Source organism: Mandrillus leucophaeus, unplaced genomic scaffold (assembly GCF_000951045.1).
Source record: "Mandrillus leucophaeus isolate KB7577 unplaced genomic scaffold, Mleu.le_1.0 Scaffold254, whole genome shotgun sequence".
Classification (NCBI taxonomy): Eukaryota; Metazoa; Chordata; class Mammalia; order Primates; family Cercopithecidae; genus Mandrillus; species Mandrillus leucophaeus.
In genome coordinates this window covers 1,974,777-1,992,354 of record NW_012102632.1, presented here as the reverse complement: position 1 = coordinate 1,992,354, position 17,578 = coordinate 1,974,777, and the positions used below count along the sequence as shown (strand labels likewise).

Sequence of the window (17,578 nt, the reverse complement as noted above, 5' to 3'; positions counted from 1 at the left end):
TGAATTGCCTGTTCATACCGTGTGCCCGTTTTGCTACTGTGTGATTTGTGCTTTTCTGATTTTCTCCTCTGAGGTCTTTAAAACATTATGAAGGTTAGCTGTCTGATTACTGTATGCGCTACAAAGATTTTCGTTCAACCTGTCTTTGTCTTTTAATTTTGCTTATGTTGTCTTGCATCACACAGGATTTTTTTTGTCTGCTTAAATAAAAGACCCTGGACATGCCTTCCTCTTTCCCTGCTTACTCAGAGCGCTCATTACAAATGCAGAGCTCTCCATTCAGAGATGTCCTCAGGGTTTTTCCAAGTACATAAAGCTTTTCAGCCCATGTCCCTGTGGCATTTGTTGTTTTGTTTGTTGTTTGTTTTTCAGTTATTTTTATATCTTTTTATGTAAGGATTCGCTGTCCTACCTCCTGCTGGTAGCTGACACTTCTTGTTTCTCTCTGCATGTCTGCTTTTACACTGACCCAATCCAATCACATCCTTTTATAGTCTAGAAAACCAAACAGCACAACTTGCTGGCATTGAAGCAGCATGGTTGTCTGGGGTACATACCCGAGGTTTGTTGCCTCATGCTGAGGAAATCAATGACACAGGCCTGTGGAGTGAGGTTAAGAGCAGAGGTTTAATAGGCAAAAGAAAGAGAAAGGAGAACAGTTCTCTCTCCTGCGAGAGAGAGGGACACCCGAGTGGGACTGGCAGAGTGCACAGGCTTTTATAGACAGGCTTGAGGAGCCAGTGTCTGTTTTACACAAGGCCTAAAGATTGGTTGGATCAGGTGTGACATTTACATAGCTTGCCAGGAAAGTGACTACCCCACTCTAATCTTTTATTATGCAAATGGGATCTCTACTTGGCCGGTGCCATGTTGCCTGCCCCTTACTGTACACCTGGTTGACAAGGAAAAGGGAAGATGGAGCCACCATATTGGACATGTCTAGCCCCCAGGTACCCTTTTCCTATTGACACAGCTGCTGGCATTCACCCGTGCAAGCCTCCAGCTTCCCTGTCTATGTCTGCAGCTCAATTTTACAGGCTGTTCTTTGTTAGAAAAGAAAATGATTTGGGAGCTGCTTTTCATTAAAAGGAAACCCTTACTGAGGACTTCCTTACCCCCGCTATCTGCCTAAATAATTTCTTCTTAACTCCTATACCAGCATCATGGGTAAAAGGAAGCAAAACAGGCTGTGAGTCAGGAACCAGCAGACTTTACTGAGTGAAGCATCTAGGTTTTAGTGCTTGGCCTCTGGGGCATCTGTCACTGCTGCGCAGAGACCTTGTTCTGGTCAGCTGAGATTGGTAAAGGGGTAATTTCCAGATGAGTGAAGTGCTTTTGTGGGCATTTATCTTACATGACAGGCTATGGAGGAGCCTCTGCCCTGACCTGACTGCAGGGGTGCTCAAAGTCTCAAGCTGGTGGCCTCAGGGTGATGTTCATTGTAACTGTGCCAGAGCCATCATCACATGACACTGCCCCTCCCTCCCCCTTAAACCTAGAGCACTCTTTCATCCACAGCCCAGAGCACTCTTTCCACAGGCTCTGCTGGTCCCACCAAATGTACAAAGGCCAATTCTGATGAGTCCTGCTCCAAAGAACCTTCACCAGTTCTGCTACCAGCTTCCCAACCACTTGGTTTGTATGGACTTTCTCACTTCCTACTTTGTATTATGGCCATTTTTGCATCTATTTGTCTCCCCTGCTTATCTGGCAGTCCAAGAGAACAAGGACCATATTATTTAAACTTCTGAACACAGAGCTTAGAACACAGCAGGAATTTTGGTGAATGGCAACTAAATTCCTCTTGGCATCTTCCGGTTATACTCCCTGTAGTACCTCACCAGAAGGTACCCAGGTTTACCAATCTCACTACTTAAAATTTTAATCTAATTATTATTGAGAGAATTTATATAACTTTATATTAAAACACTAAATATTTTTAATGACAAGTAGGTTTGATTTCATGATATGTTCTGATTAACTGTTTAGGATCTGCTTCTGTAACTAGTGGGAAGATGTCCATGATCAATCCGTGATGCCTGCTATGGATACAGGAGCAGGTTCTCTCAGTTCCTGTGCTGTACGCATGCCATGCCTGACCTGGTAGACAAAAGGGCAAGAATAAACATATAAAGTATTTGTGTACCTCCAAAAATTCGTATGTTGATGTCCCAATCTCCAATATGGTTACTGGATGTATAAGGGGATGTGACCAAAACAATGTTTAGAAGAAAGCTGTGGCTTAAAATGTTTTCATTATTAAATGTGGGAAAACTAAATGTGGGAAAACTAAAAATTTTACTTATGAATTATTAACTAATGAAAATAGAAAAAGAATAATAGAATGCCATAGGCAAACTGAGAGGAAGGAATTAATGAAAGAAGTAAAAATAAGAAAAATTAAATTAGAAAACCAAAGTATTACCCAATTGATAAATAATTCTTCATCAAGACTGGTAAAAGAGAAAATCCCTGACAAGTTTAATTGTAATTTTAAAAAGAATGAAAGTAAATGAATATTAAGAATAAATAAATTTAACAAAGTTTAAAAATTTATGAACAAATAGTGTGCGTAACTTAGATTTTTATGTGTTAAAACGTTTCAAAAGAAAGTTAATTCCTGGAAGGAAGTATGTAACCAAATTTGAATTTAAAAAAATTTTTTTCTTTGTTTTTTTAAATGAGAAAAGATCAAAGCTAGGCAAAAAATTGAGAAAACTGACAAAGAACTGCACCCCAAATGGTTCCAGGCCTTGAAAGCTTTATGGGCAAATTATTTAAACACTTCCAGAGCATGAGAAAAGTTAGAAAGTAGACTGATTTGTGAAGTTAGCACAACTTTGAAACAAAAACATACAAACTATGAACCCAGTTTCATGTATTAGGATAAACATATTAAGTACAATACTAACAAATCAAATTAATAGTTATAGAAATACATACTAATGACAAAAATGCTTGGGTAGTTTATCATTAGGAAATCTGCTAATGTAAATAATTCAAGAAAAAAAACTATTGACAAAATATAAGTTTAGGTATTAATTTTTAATGGAGAAATATCTTTCTAAACTAATAATAGAAATGTATTTTCTTAACGTAGATAAAACACACAGTTGAAACCATAATTAAAATCTTATGCAGAGTGGCTAAATATTAGAAGGGTTCTCAGAAAAGTGAAGAATCTGAGAGGAATGCTCATTGTTATTCAACAGTGTTTTGGAATTTCCAAGGCAATAAGGTAAGGAAATAAAATATAATTACTTAAGAGGTGGAAAAGAAATGGAAGACAGAATTTACATTGTTGGAGATATCATGATTATCTACATGAAAAACCAAATCCAGTCACTGGAAAATATCTTCGAAGATTGAGTATGAAATGGCCAACAAATATATGAACAAAATGCTCAAATGTATGAAAAAAATTATCTTAGTGCTGCTAATCCTCAGGGAAATGCAAACCAAAATCACAATGAGGTATTATCTCACCCCTTCTAGGATTGCTATTATCAAAAAGACAAAAAATATTAATAATAAATGTTGGCAAGGATGTGGAGAAAAGGAAACTCTTATACACTGTTGTTGGGAATGTAAATTGGTACAACCACTAAGGAGAACAGTATGGAAATTCCTCAGAAAACCACAAATAGAACTACCACATGATCCAGCAATCCCACTACTGGATATTTATCTGAAGGAAAGGAAATCAGTGTATCAAAGAGACATCTATGCCCCCGTGTTTATTGCAGCACAATTCACAATAGTCAAGAGTCTAGTTTTTATGCAGACATATAGCTTTATTTCTCTGGGATGTGACCTAGGAATGGAATTGCTGGGTCATGTGGTAGCTCCACCTTTAACCTCATGAGAAACTGCTAGACTGTTTTCTGAAGTAGTCGCACCATTTTACATTTCCACCAGCAGTGTGTGGTGTTCCAGTTTCTCGTATCTTCACTAACACATTATTGCATTTTTGTAAATTATGATAGCCATACTAATGGGCGTGAAGGGATATCTCACTGTGGTTTTGATTTCTGTTTGCTTAATGATGAATGATAATGAGCATCTTTTCATGTACTTATTAGCCACCTGTATGTCTTCTTTGGAGTAATATTCAGATCCTTTGCTCATTGTATTTTTTTGTAATTTCAATTTTTATTTTAGATTCAGTAGGTACATGTGCAAGTTTATTGCCTGGGTATGTTGCTGATGCTGAGGTTTAGGGTATGGTTGATCCCATCACCCATATAGTGAATATAGTACCCAATAGTTAGTTTTGAAATCTTTGCCCTCCTCCCTCCCCCGTCTAGTAATCCCAGTGTCTATTGTTGCCATCTTTATATCCATGAGTACCCAGTGTTTAGTTCCCACTTATAAGCAAGAACATGTGGTATACGACTTTCTGTTTCTGCATTAATTCATTTACAATAATGGCCTTCGGTTGCATCCATGTTGCTGCAGAGGACATGATGTCATTCCTTTTTATGGCCGTGTAGTATTCCATGGTGTATATGTACCACATTTTCTTTATCTGGTCCACTGTAGATGGGCACCTAGATTGATTTTATGTCTTTGTTATTGTGAATAGTGCTGTGATGAGGGCACATGTCTTTTTGGTAGAACATTTACGTTTTCCTTTGGATATATACCCAGTAATGGGATTGCTGGGTCAAACGGTAGTTCTAAGTTTTTTGAGAACTCTCCAAACTGCTGCTTTCCACAGTGGCTGAACTAATTTACATTCCCACCAACAGCGTATAAGCATTCCCTTTTCTCTGCAGCTTTGCCAGGATCTGTTGTTTGTTGACTTTTTAATAATGCCCATTCTGACTGGTGTGAGATGGTATCTCTGTGGTTTTGTTTGGTATTTCTCTGATGATTAGTGATGTTGAGCGTTTTTTCATGTGCCTGTTGGCCACTTGATGTCTTCTTTTGAGAAGTGTCTGTTCATATATTTTACTCACTTTTTAATGGGGTTATTTGGTGTTTACTTGTTGAACTGTTTAAGTTCCTTATAGATTCTGGATCTTAGACCTTTGTTAGATGCATAGTTTGCAAATATTTTCTCTCATTCTGTAGGCTGTCTGCCTACTCTGTTGGTAGTTTCATTTTCTTTGCAAAAACTCTTTCTTTTAATTAGGTCCTACTTATTAACTTGTTTGTTGCAATTGCTTTTTAGAACTTAGTCATAAATTCTTTCCCAAGGCTGATGTTCAGAATGGTGTTTCCTAGGATTTTCTTCTAGGTCTTACATTTAAATCTTTAATCCATCTTGACCATTTTTAAATTGAGGATATTTGTGTTTTTATTATTGAGTAGTAAGAGTACAAACCACTTTTAAAGGTCATGTACTGTTTGAGGATATTGTGTAAGCAATGCTTGGAAGATAAAAAAACATCCAATATCCAGATGACAATATGGAGATTGCACAGTCCTGCCCTGTCATAGAGGCATTTTGACACAAGTAGAATGTGTGAACTTAATCCTAAATCTTTTCCACCTGCTAATGCCAGAGCCCTCCCCTACTGCGTCCTACAGTCATCCGTCAAGACCCTGTTCACATGAGTGGCAATGGCCACAGGTTCACTGGCAGTTGGATCTCTGTGGCTGCTGGTGAGGGTTGGTGTCAGGGCCTCCTTTACAAATGCTGGCTGTTCTGACTTAGATGACATCCCTTCCATGGGGAAGCTGAGCCCAGTGTCCTGAGAACATCACATTTAGGCATATAAAGCATTCATTCCTTTAATGAATTTGGATTTACTGAAGATATTCCGGAAATTTTACATATACACACTTGAATCTCATTCACAACTAAACAAAACTTTTTTAATAAGTTGCAGCTTTCCCACTACACTTCAGTAAAGCCAACTTGTTATTTTAACATTATTCTACTGGGTTGATTAAAATGCATTCTTACAAATGAACTCCCTTATGTGCTTAAAGGACTGGTATCTTAGGGCCCCCATCAAGTCTCTTTCTATCCACTTCTAGGCTGATGAACCTTACAATTGAGATTTTTTTTAATTGATTTGCATAAAACCACCACTATTTTATTATATTCATAGATTTTGTGTGTTAGGAATTAGACAGGGTGCAGTAGGATGGCATATTTCTGCTCCTCAATATCTGAGCTGCTAGTCTAGAAGTCACACAATGTCACTTCCACTGTATTTTTTTGGTCAAAATATTTGCAAAGGAATCTAACTTCAACCCTTCATTGAAGGAATATAAAGAAAATGTATGGGTATTTAAAAAAAGTCTGTGGAAGTTCTCCATCGATGCTCACTGAATGAGGAATAAATGAAGGAACTGGAGTTTGTTATCTCTAGGTAGATGGTCTAAAGTTTTAGCTAGTCAGACCCTAATACCGAAAGATCCCTCCAAAGGATAGGACTGAGAAAAACATCACTTTCTTTATGCCAGTTGGATTAGAGGGTTCTTTATGCTGTTTTCTCTGCTTCCTATCTGACCTGTGGCATTGATTCCTGATTCCTAAGTATGACAAAAGTGCATTTGTGCCAGCCTGGGCAACATGGTGAAACCCCATCTCTACAAATACAAAAAAATTAGCCAGTGTAGTGGCACGTGCCTGTGGTCCCAGCTACTCAGGAGGCAAACATAGGAGGATGGCTTGAGCCTGGGAGGTCAAGACTACAGTGAACCAAGATCGCGCCACTGCACTCCAGCCTGGGTAACAGAGCCAGATCCGATCAAAAAAAAAAAGAAAAGAAAAGTGCATTTGTGCCTCTTGCCTTCTTTGCCCACAAACATACATGTTTACTAGCAACTGGGGAAGCAGATCAGGTAAATGAGAAGAAAGCTGACATTCAGGGCTCAGGTGGGGTGCTCCACACACATCTTTCTAGCATCCCATAAGGTAAGCATTCTGATACCCATTTTATGTATAAGGTAACAGAGGGTCAGAGAGATTAGATCACTCTAACAGGTCCTTGGGGTGTCCACTTCCACTTTCATATCCATGTGGCCCAATTCATTTCAGCCCCTGCCACAGTGGGCAATTCTGTGTGAGCTCATTCTCATTTCAAGCTGACAGTATCCTGCCTCATGATGGGATGTCAGTCCACTTTATACTTTCTATCAAAGATTTATACTTTGTATCAAATATGGAAAATTTTCAGCCATTATTTATTCAAATGTTTTTCCATGTTCCTCCCCTCCTCCTTCACACACTTTAAGTGTATTAGGCCACTTCAAGTTTTCCAATGAGATCACTGATACTCATTTTATTGAAAAAGAACTTTTTATTACTTTCTATCATTCATTTTGGATTGTTTCCATTGCTATGTCATCTACTTTGTCTAATATGCAATTAATACCCTCTAGTACATTTTAATTTTTTATTATTTTATTTTATTTTTGAGATGGAGTCTCGCTTCGCTGCCCAGGCTGGAGTACAGTGGCCTGATCTCGGCTCACTGCAATCTCTGCCTCCCGGGTTTAAGGGATTCTCCTGCCTCAGCCTCCTGAGTAGCTGGGATTACAGGCACGTGCCACCATGCCCAGCTAATTTTTGTATTTTTAGTAGAAATGGGGTTTCACCATGTTGGCCAGGCTAGTCTTGAACTCGTGACCTCAGGTGATCTGCCCACTTCGGCCTTCCAAAGTGCTGGCATTACAGACGTAAGCCACCACACCCAGCCCCATCCAGTACATTTTTTAAATGTCAGACATTGTAGCTTTCATCTCCAGAAGTTTGCTTTGGGTCTTTTTGCTTCTTCCATAGCTCTACTTAACTGTTAGAACATATGGAATACAGTTATAATAACTGTGTTAATGTGTTGTTTGCTAGTTCTAAAATCTGTGTCAGTTCTGCGTCATGTTTTGGCAGCTTGGTCTGTTTTCCTTCATTATGGGTTGTATTTTCCAGCTTTGTTGCATGCCTGGTAATTTTTTATTTGATGCCACACATTGTGAAATTTAAGTTGCTGGCTGGAGAACTCTCTTATGGCTGTGAGCTGGGGGCAGTCACCGACTTGTCTTATTTGTTACCCATTTCTCAGGGATTGCTGTTGTTCATTGCCTGATATCTAGTGTCTTCTAAACCATCATTTCTTGTATTTGTTTTGTTTTTTTCTTTTGTTTTTGTGTGTTTGTTTCTGACGAGAAGGTAAATCTGATCTGCTATTTCATCTTGGCTAGAAGCATAACTCCATTGTGATTTAAAAAGCAACAACTAAATAAAAGTGCTCTGGTTATGGGGAACTGTCAGCATAACTCACAACTTGCTTCCTGAATGCACTTCATTTGCTATCAGTAAGCTAGGCTGACAGACCAGAGGATGTGAAAGACCTCTGTAATGATCATATCTAAAGTATTGTGGGCACCACATTTTAGGGAAATAGAGGCAATCAGAAACATATTCAGAAATGTGACAAGAATATAGAGAAGCAGACCATTTTTGTAGGAGGAACAGTTTAAATGATGAAAGGATGTTTGTCCAAGAACAGAAAAGACTCAGAAACTCAGTCATACTCTTCACTTGTCTAAAGGGCTACACAGCAGAAGAATGTATGACTCTAAGGGCAAGTCCAGGACCAGCAGGTGAAATCTTCAAGGAGACAGATAGACTGAGTTGTCTGGGGGTGTAGTGACCACCCCACCACTGGAAGAATTCAAGCAGCAATAGATGGACATGGGATTGAAGTCTCATGAGGGTGTTGGGCTCAGTGTCCTCTAAGGACACCTCCTACCCTGAAACTCCATTGCCATGTGGAATCCTATCTTCCTTCATCTCAGACCTTGGGGCAGTGACCCTTGTCCATCTACTGAGCAAGAGAACACCTTCTTCCTTATCGTTTGCTGCTGCTACTGTAAGTTAGTTCTGTGCTTTCAGAGCCAGCTCTTTAGTCAGCTGAGTGTGCTGCTGCCAAGCCCAACTCATCATTCTAGAATCAGCTGGTCCTCTTGAAAGAGGGCAGATTTCTTTAAATTCCTGAGGAGCAAGAAACTGGACATCCTTAAAGGCACATGCGTGCTGTTCCTGTAAGTCCTGACTGGTATTTGGTGTTTGGAGGAACTTTAGGTACACGGTAAGTGTCATGAAGAGCCATGTGTGCCAGAATGAAGACTTTTGATTTATGTTTATTTCCCACAGAGAAATGTTGTGGCCAACTTCTAGGAGTGATATAGACAACGGGGCAGAGAGCAGATGATTGGAGAGCTAACTGTGAAGTTGAAGCAGACAGGTTTGGTGTCCATTGATGTGTAACTGGTGAGAGGAAGGAATAGTGCAGGATGATGCTGAGATTTCTAACCTGAGATATGCAGTCACTAATACATAACAGAAGACAACTCTAGTAGTCATAAGCAAAAAGAGAATTCTTAGATAAATGTTAATGACTCCCATCAGTCAAAGGGGACTGGCTTTGGAAAATGAACAGAAACCTAGGCAGCTTCCATGGGTTAAAGAAGCATGAAGCCCAGGGAATATCTGTTAGTAGCAGCAGCCTGCTCAGGACACTGTGCTTTGTTCTGCTGATGAATTTGAACCATCCATTCACCCCAGAAGGATGCAGGGAGGTAAAATCTAGCTTCTTTGACTTCCAGAGTGGAAGCTAGTATATTGTCTTCCACCATAATCACTCGTAAAGGAGGATTTCTTTTAAGTAAGACATAGGTTTGGCTGCTGGTCAGTCTAATTAAATGACAAATGTTACTGCTGGTAGTGATGCTTCTAATAGAGATTAGGATGTATACCAGTAAGTGATTGAGTTTTGCTGCATATAACAGAAAATCCCAATTATCAGAGCCTTAAATAAATCTATTTTATATCCAAAGGTAGACAGTCTAGATTTAGTACAATGGCTCTGTGATGTAACCAAGGACTCATTCTGCCAGCTTTCACTCCACAATCCTTATTGTGTGGCCCTGGCTTTCCTGCCTTTCGAGATGGCTGCTAGTGCTCCCCGGTCATACCTGTGTTTCATATGGAAAGGAGTGTTCCCAAAAGCCATGCTCATGACTTCTGCATCCATCTAATAGGACAGAGCCATGTCAACTGAACACCTTCTAACTCTAATGGAGCAGGCACATTGCCACTCTGAATGAATCAAGGTTCCTTAGCATGGAAGGAGAGAATGTAAATGAGATGGGTCACTAGTGGTCTTTTCCATGGAGAGTAGAAAGACGAGGATGTTTTGGTAGAAAGATTTGGGCACGATTTTGAAAGATCTGTGAGACTGAGGTACACATTTTCAGTAGGTAAGTGAAGGCAAGATCTAGAGCTACAAAGGAACATCTTGACTGGAGACGTAGTCTTGGGTCTTATAAATGTATGGTTAGAAATAGAGGCAATGGCTGGGCGTGGTGGCTCATGCCTGTAATCCCAGCACTTTGGGAGGCCAAGGCAGGTGAATCACGAGGCCAGGAGTTCAAGACCAGCCTGAACAAGATGGTGAAACCCTGTCTCTACTAAAAGTACAAAAATTAGACATGTGTGGTGGCAGGTGCCTGTAATCCCAGCTACTAAGGAGGTTGAGGCAGGAGAATCGCTTGAACCCGGGAGGCGGAGGTTGCAGTGAGCAGAGATCACACCATTGCACTCCAGCCTGAGTCACAGACTGAAACTCCATCTCAGAAAAAAAAAAAAAAAAATAGAGGCGATGGAAAAACGATATAAAAAGAGACAAGATGAGATGAGGTATAAAACTCTGGAGAATGGCAGTGCATAGAGCAGCAGCAGTTCTCAAGGTGTGGTCCATGGAGCATGGGAATCTCTGAAATGTCTTCAAGGGCACACAAAGTTAAAACTATTCTCATAATAACACTGAGATGTTTTTGCCCTTTTCTGTGTGTCAACATTTGCACTGATGGCGTAAAAAGCATTGGTGGGTAAACTTGCTGGGCCTTAGCGTGAATCAAGGCAGTGATACCAAGTTGTCCTGGTGGTCGTTGTACTCTTTATCACTACACACTTGCAATTAAAAAATAATTTTAAAATGTTTAAATGCCAGCTTCACTTAAGAATGTCCCTGTTGAGACGATAAATTTATGAGTTGTATTAAACCCCAAATGGAAAACATGCATAAAGCGACTTCTCCACATACCAAAGCACGGGGATTGTGTCAGGGAAAAGCACATAGGCTTCCTTTGGGCCGTGAGCTGAACTAGGTGTTTTTTCCATGGAACATAGTTTTTGCTTGAAAGAATGACTAACAAACAAATGGTGGTTATTACAACTTATGTATTTGGCAGATATTTTCTCAAAAAAACCAAATTGAACTTGTCACTTCAAGGAAAACAGTTGACAGTATTTGTTGTCAGTGATAAAATTCAGGTTTTCTAATAAAAATTTGAGTTTTGGAAAGCTTGTGTCTGCCACCATAATTTTGACCAGTATCTAGAGATGTTTCTGATGAGATACATAGTGGTATTAATGAGTGCGATATTTTAATGTTGTGTAATGCAATGTGTCAACGTTTAGAAGGTCTGTATAAAATGGTGAACTATTATTTTCCAAATGACCAATACATAATATGTAAAATTATGTGATGGGTAAAAGATCCATCCAAAGTGTTAGACAAACTAACCTATTTTAATATTGTATTGAATGTTACAATATGACAGTATGAAAAATTCATTCATATAGTTTTGGATTTTATATTACAATTAGCCTTTAGGAAACTACCCCTTGTCAAGACTTGGAAAAATACCAAAGGAGAATATACTCAGTATTCTGAAAAAGCTTCTCCCTTTTCTCCCTTTTCCGTATCTATGTGAGGCCCTATTTTCTTCATATACCTCAACTAAAACAACATATTGTAACAGATTGAGTACAGAGCAGATACTAGAATCCAGCTGTCCATTATTAACCAAGGCATTAAAGAGATTTGCAAAAATGCTAAACAATAATTGAGGGGTGATTACTTAATGTGATAAATGTGTGTGCATGCGTGTTGTATCTTAGTCCAAAAGGTGGTATTTAATGGAGCAAGCCCTGAGACATTTCCGCTAAGATCAGAAACAAGGCAATAATGCCCACTATCTCTACTACTATTCAAAATTATAATAGACTTATTATCCCATGCAACTAAATAAGAGAAATTAGAGACAAAAGAATGCACAAAGAAAAAGGAAAACTATCTCTATTTTCAGATTATATAATAGTACACCTGGAAAAACCTAGTGAATCAGTGATAAAACTGAAACAAATAATTTAAGTTAATATATGAAAATAGCCTTCATATACATAAACAATAAGCAGAGGATATAATGGTAGAGAAAGCCACATTGACAATAGTAAAAAGAGGATTAAATAATTAGAAATAATTTTAATAAGTACACAAAGTACAGGTATATATAAGGAAAATTTGAAAACACTCCTGAAAGACACAAAAGTAGGTTTAAACAAATGAGAAAACATCCTTTGTTCTTGGGAGGATAACTCAACATTATAACTTCAGGAGATGTCAGTTCTCCTGAAGTTAATTTACAAATGTAATGTAATCCTAATAAAAATATAATCAAGCTGTTTTATGGAGTTAGATAAGTTGGTACTACCAAAGTTCCTGTGGAAAAATATACCTTCAAGAATAGCCAAGAAAAAATACAAGGAATAGTCCTTCCAGACATTAAAACATACAATAAAGCCTCTATAATTAAAATGGTATGGTACTAGTTCCTAAATAGACAATTGGCCAGTGGAATAGAAGAGACAGTCCAAAATTAGACCCAAACATGTGTGGAAATTATCTGATAAAGTTGGCATCTCAAATCACTGCAATTTAAGAAAATGTTGATGGGTCAACTGGACAGCCATTTAGAGAAAGATAAAATTAGATTGATATCCCATAACTCCCAAAAGAATAACTCCAAATGGATTAGGGATCCAAACGTGAAAAATAAAACCATAAAAGTATCAGAGGAAAGCAAGGGTGAATTTTTCCTTAAGCTTTGTGTAAGAAATAGCTTTCTAACTGTGACTCAGACTCCAGAAGTAATAAAAGGTTGATAAATCTTACCACATAAAATTTTTGAAATTTTTAAATCACCACAAAGTCAAAAGACAGGAGACCATCTGGAATAACATATTCATAACATATGCCACAAAGATTTAATATCCCAAATACAGGAAACTCTTAAAAATGGACAGGCAAAAGATCTAAATAGAAAAATGGGAAAGAGACAGTAGCAGACAATTCACTAAAAAACAAGATATAAAAAATGGTCCTCAAACATACGAAGTAATGTTCAAACTCACTCATAATTAGAGAAATGCAAATTAGGACAACACTAAGAAATAATTTATCACCTGTCATACTGACAAACATTAAGTAACGTGACAGCACGTTATGTTGGCCAAGACTTTGGGGAAGCAGACTTCCTATGCATTCCTGGTGGGAATGCAAATTGGTGCAATCCTTCTGGAAGAAAGTTTGTCAAAACAAAACTACATATGCGCTTACCTTTTGACCCAGCAATCCCACTTCAAGGGATCCATTCCAAAGATACACTTCTGATGATAATAAAACACATATGCACAAGGTTATTCATTGCAGCATTGTTTCTCACTGCAAAATATTGGAATCACCTAAATGTCCAGTATTTAGTGGTTGAATAAACCATGGCACTTCAATATGATGAAGCACTGTGCAGTTATAAGAAAGAATTAAGGAAGAGCTGTATGAATGCATATGGTGTGAATTCCAGGACATACTATTCAGTGAAGTAAGCAAAGTCCAAGAGTATTTACAGTACACAGCTCTTCATAGAAGAAGGAAGAGGACATGAGAAAATGTACTTGTATCTGCACATTTGTGCAAAAGAAATGCAGTAAGGATAAACCAGAAATGAAAGAGACTGGTCACCTACAGAGGGTGGATGGAACAAGGATGGAAAGAAGACAGGAATGTAGTGTAGTGGGAGTGACATTTCTCTGGCTCACAAAACCATGGTAATGTTTAACATGCCTTTATCAATGTCTGGAGTGAGGGGCTGTCACTGTACTTGTGTGACTCTATCACTGTGAACCCTTGGTCCAACCCAGTGTGGAAATATTTGCGTTAAGTGTCATGCAGTGTAAAAGGAAATTTTCTACTTAACAGCATTTGCCTATGAGTTATCAAAAAGGAATGCTTGTTTTCACTACAACAGTTCTAACCAGCTACAGATGTTCAAGAACCTTGCACTGTGAGGGACCCCAGATACCAGACCCACACTGGACGAAACAGACAACTGTTTTTTAACCCCAGTGAACAATGAGGATTGTTTTAACCAGTTCCTTTCTATCTGGAGCACTAGCTTTCAGTGCTTAGCATAACCATCACCAATGTCTCCTTTCTAGCCCTTAAACAACCCTGACTTTCCCCCACAAGGAGAAACACTGGTTGTGCTCCCTTGCCTGAAAGTTAGTAACCAGCTTCAGTGGTTTTTACTTGTGTTTCTTTTGCCTGTGATGGTCTTTGTTTCATTCTTTGTCAGCAGATAACAGAGATATTTACATAAGCTGAAAGACCCATATTGGCTTCTTACTGAAATATCCTAAATAAACGTTTTGTCCAAGTTGTACAAATGTACAGAAGAATTATTTCTATTTCATCTTCCTTAATTTCCTCTGCATCATCCACAGAGGGAGATGATAATGTACCGTAAAATTGTCAAAAGACATCAGGCAGAGAGAGAAGCAGGAACTGAGTGAGGAACTGGTTAATTCATTGGCTGGCTTCCCAGTCCTGCATGGGCAACACTCACTGTATTTTCGATTGCTTAAATAAAATTGTGGACACTTTTCTTCTTTCCCATTCACCTTGGGCATATTGTTGATGACACTGGTATTTCCCATTTCAGGAATGACCATACCTGAAGAAGATGCTGATGTGGGACAAGGCAGTAAATATTGCCTCGTGGCAATTGGGAGACTCCAGGTAAGAAAAAATTCATAGCCTTTTTAATCTTAAATGAAGGCTTATTGCCACAAAGTGCAGAAGACAGTTGGTTTGGATGCCTATTCTGATCACCTGTGTTCTTGGTATTTGTTGGGTTTCGTGTCTCACTCTGTGGGACAAGGCTGAGGCCAAATCTAGAAGAGAAGGGGACTGTGAGCTGCAAGCAGAGTTCTTGCTGAGTTGAGGGGTTGCATCAGTTCATCCCCCATGCTTGTGCCAGTTGCCATGAACTTGCATTCTACTCACATCACATCCCTGCTTAACCCCCTTGACTGTTTCCCCAGGGTCTATGGGATAAAGTCCAAGCTCATCATCACAACCCCATCTCCTTCCTTTCTTCCTCTCTCATATCTTGTTCCCACACAGCACCATTCCCCTTTCCATAAACCCCCACCTCTGGGGGTGTCACAGGCTGTTTCTTCTGCGTGGTATTTCCTTGTTCCCCTTCTTCTCCTTTCAATATTCCTTACCCTCCTTATCTGCTCATCTTTCAAGACCCAACTAAAATGTCTCCCTGATCTTAGTCTAAATCAATCCTTCTCTCCTCCCTGCTCTCATAGCACTGAGCTCTACCCTCAGTTACTCTTCTTTCACTGTCTGTTGCAGGTAGTAAGTTGAGTGCATGCTCATCCCCGCAAGCTCCTCAAGGCCAGGGAATGTGTCTTTTATTGTGTGAAAGTTAAATTTGCTCAATGTCTGGCACACACAGTAACTACTCATTCAACTGGACTGTTCATTTTCCCTAGGACATTGAGGGTCTTCCCCATCCCGAAGAGGAGAGACATACTAGACCTGGTTCAGATACACTAATCTCTCATGTCCCTGGTTTCCTAGTTCTGACCATTTTCAGACAAATGAATAGGCAATTTCATCCATGTATGACCTACGCTGGGTATTGCTTGCACATGGGTGAAGAAAGAATATTTGGGTAAATTCAATTCACAAATATATATGCTCCAAGTATTTTAACTAGTTCCTTAGGCTCATTTGTCATCCTTAGTAAAGGGAAGGTAGGGGAAGAGAAAGGGATTAACATTTATTGAGCACCAACTTGAGCAATTGCCAAGGTTTAACATGCAATATCCCTTTTAAGGCTCACAAACATCCTATGAGATTATAGGTTTTACTATTCCCATTGGTTGATGAGGCAACTGAAGTTCAGAAATGTAAAGAAAGTGGCCAACTGTTACAGTTAAAGATGTGATCAGGGATAGATATTTGAACAGTTTAGGGTCATTGTACTGACTGACATGGAAAGATCTTTGAAGTGAAATGCACGTGGATTACTCTTCTCATCTCTGTCACCATCTCCAACTCATCTCTGTCAACACCACCTCAACTGTGGATTTTCCCCGTCCCAGGTGACCAGCTCTCCTGTATGCATGGACATGAATGGGATGTCAGTGCCCACAGAGTTCTTATCCCGGCATAACTCTGATGGAATCATCACATTTGTGGATCCAAGATGTATCAGTGTGATTGGCTACCAACCCCAGGTCAGTAGATAGTTTTGAGCTCATGGCAATTGACTAGAGATTTAATTGTTTTAAAAACATTCTTACCTCATTTGAGATACAACACAATGGCCATGTGGAGAAACATCATAAAGACCAATATACCCTGCCTGCATAGAATGATAGATATCCTTCCAAGGCAAGAAAGGACGTTGTAAACACCTGTGCCACTTAACATGGACTCTTTCTTCTTTGCCCTCGCTGTTATGTTTCTCTAGTTGATTTTTCACAAACTGGAGTTAAGATGTTCTATTAAAAGGGACTCTCTTATTAATTAATATTCATTACAAAGCTCATTAATGTGGAAGACTCTGCAAAGCCTGGTAAAGATGCCTGCCTAATTTTGCCTAACCTCTTGTTTCTCAAGTGCATTTGGAAACCTTTTTTTATATAGGTGGCACGTCTTTAGGTCTGTGTTCTAGATTCTTTTAAAAAGTCAATGTCATGAGAAACAAAAAGGCAGGAGCAATTGTCCCAGATTAAAATAGACCAAAGAGATAAAATAATGATATGCCACAAAAGGGCCTTAATTGTGTCCTGGGCCTGAAGACAGATTGATAGAAAATTCATTTGGGAGACAATTGAAATGTTAATATGTACAGAATATTGGGTGATGTCATTGAATAATTATTGATTTTCTTAGGTTTAGTATAGCAAATGATAGCACATTGTCGTTTTGTAAGATAATCTCATTTTTATGAGATGCATGCTAAAATACTTTGAGGAGAAGTGCCATGATGTCTACAATTTAATTTCAAATGGTTCAGTAAGAAATTAAGTATATACATGCCTGTGTATGAACATATACATATATATGAAGACGGAAAAATGCAAATGTGATAATATATTGATAATTATTGAATATACATAAAGGATATATAGCAGTGTATTGTAGTATCAGCTTTTTTGTAGATTTAAATTTATTTAAAAAATAAAAAGCTTTTTTATAAAGAAAAAAAGATGTTTATTCTGAGGAACAAAGTTTTGAGATATGTATATATGAGTATTTTAATGGCATGTATATTTTAGGACTAGAAGCAGTTCAAACTAGAACTATTAGGACCCTGCATATGATTCTGCATGTCTAGATTTATGTAAACCTTGGGATTCTTGGATGGAATAAAGGGAGAAATGGATTTGTTTCCAAGTTCACCCCAACCTCTG

General features: G+C 38.7%; 1 protein-coding gene across 2 annotated transcripts in view; it reads left to right on the top strand.

The window, feature by feature from the left end:
- The window catches only part of ARNT2 (aryl-hydrocarbon receptor nuclear translocator 2), a 173,591-nt gene that overhangs the window by 106,994 nt on the left and 49,019 nt on the right, over nt 1-17,578 (top strand). For both annotated transcript variants that reach the window (XM_011983693.1, XM_011983694.1), the window contains 2 exons: nt 14,803-14,879; nt 16,262-16,396. In XM_011983693.1, the coding sequence (XP_011839083.1) occupies nt 14,803-14,879; nt 16,262-16,396 (212 nt within the window). The remainder of the gene's footprint in view (nt 1-14,802; nt 14,880-16,261; nt 16,397-17,578) is intronic.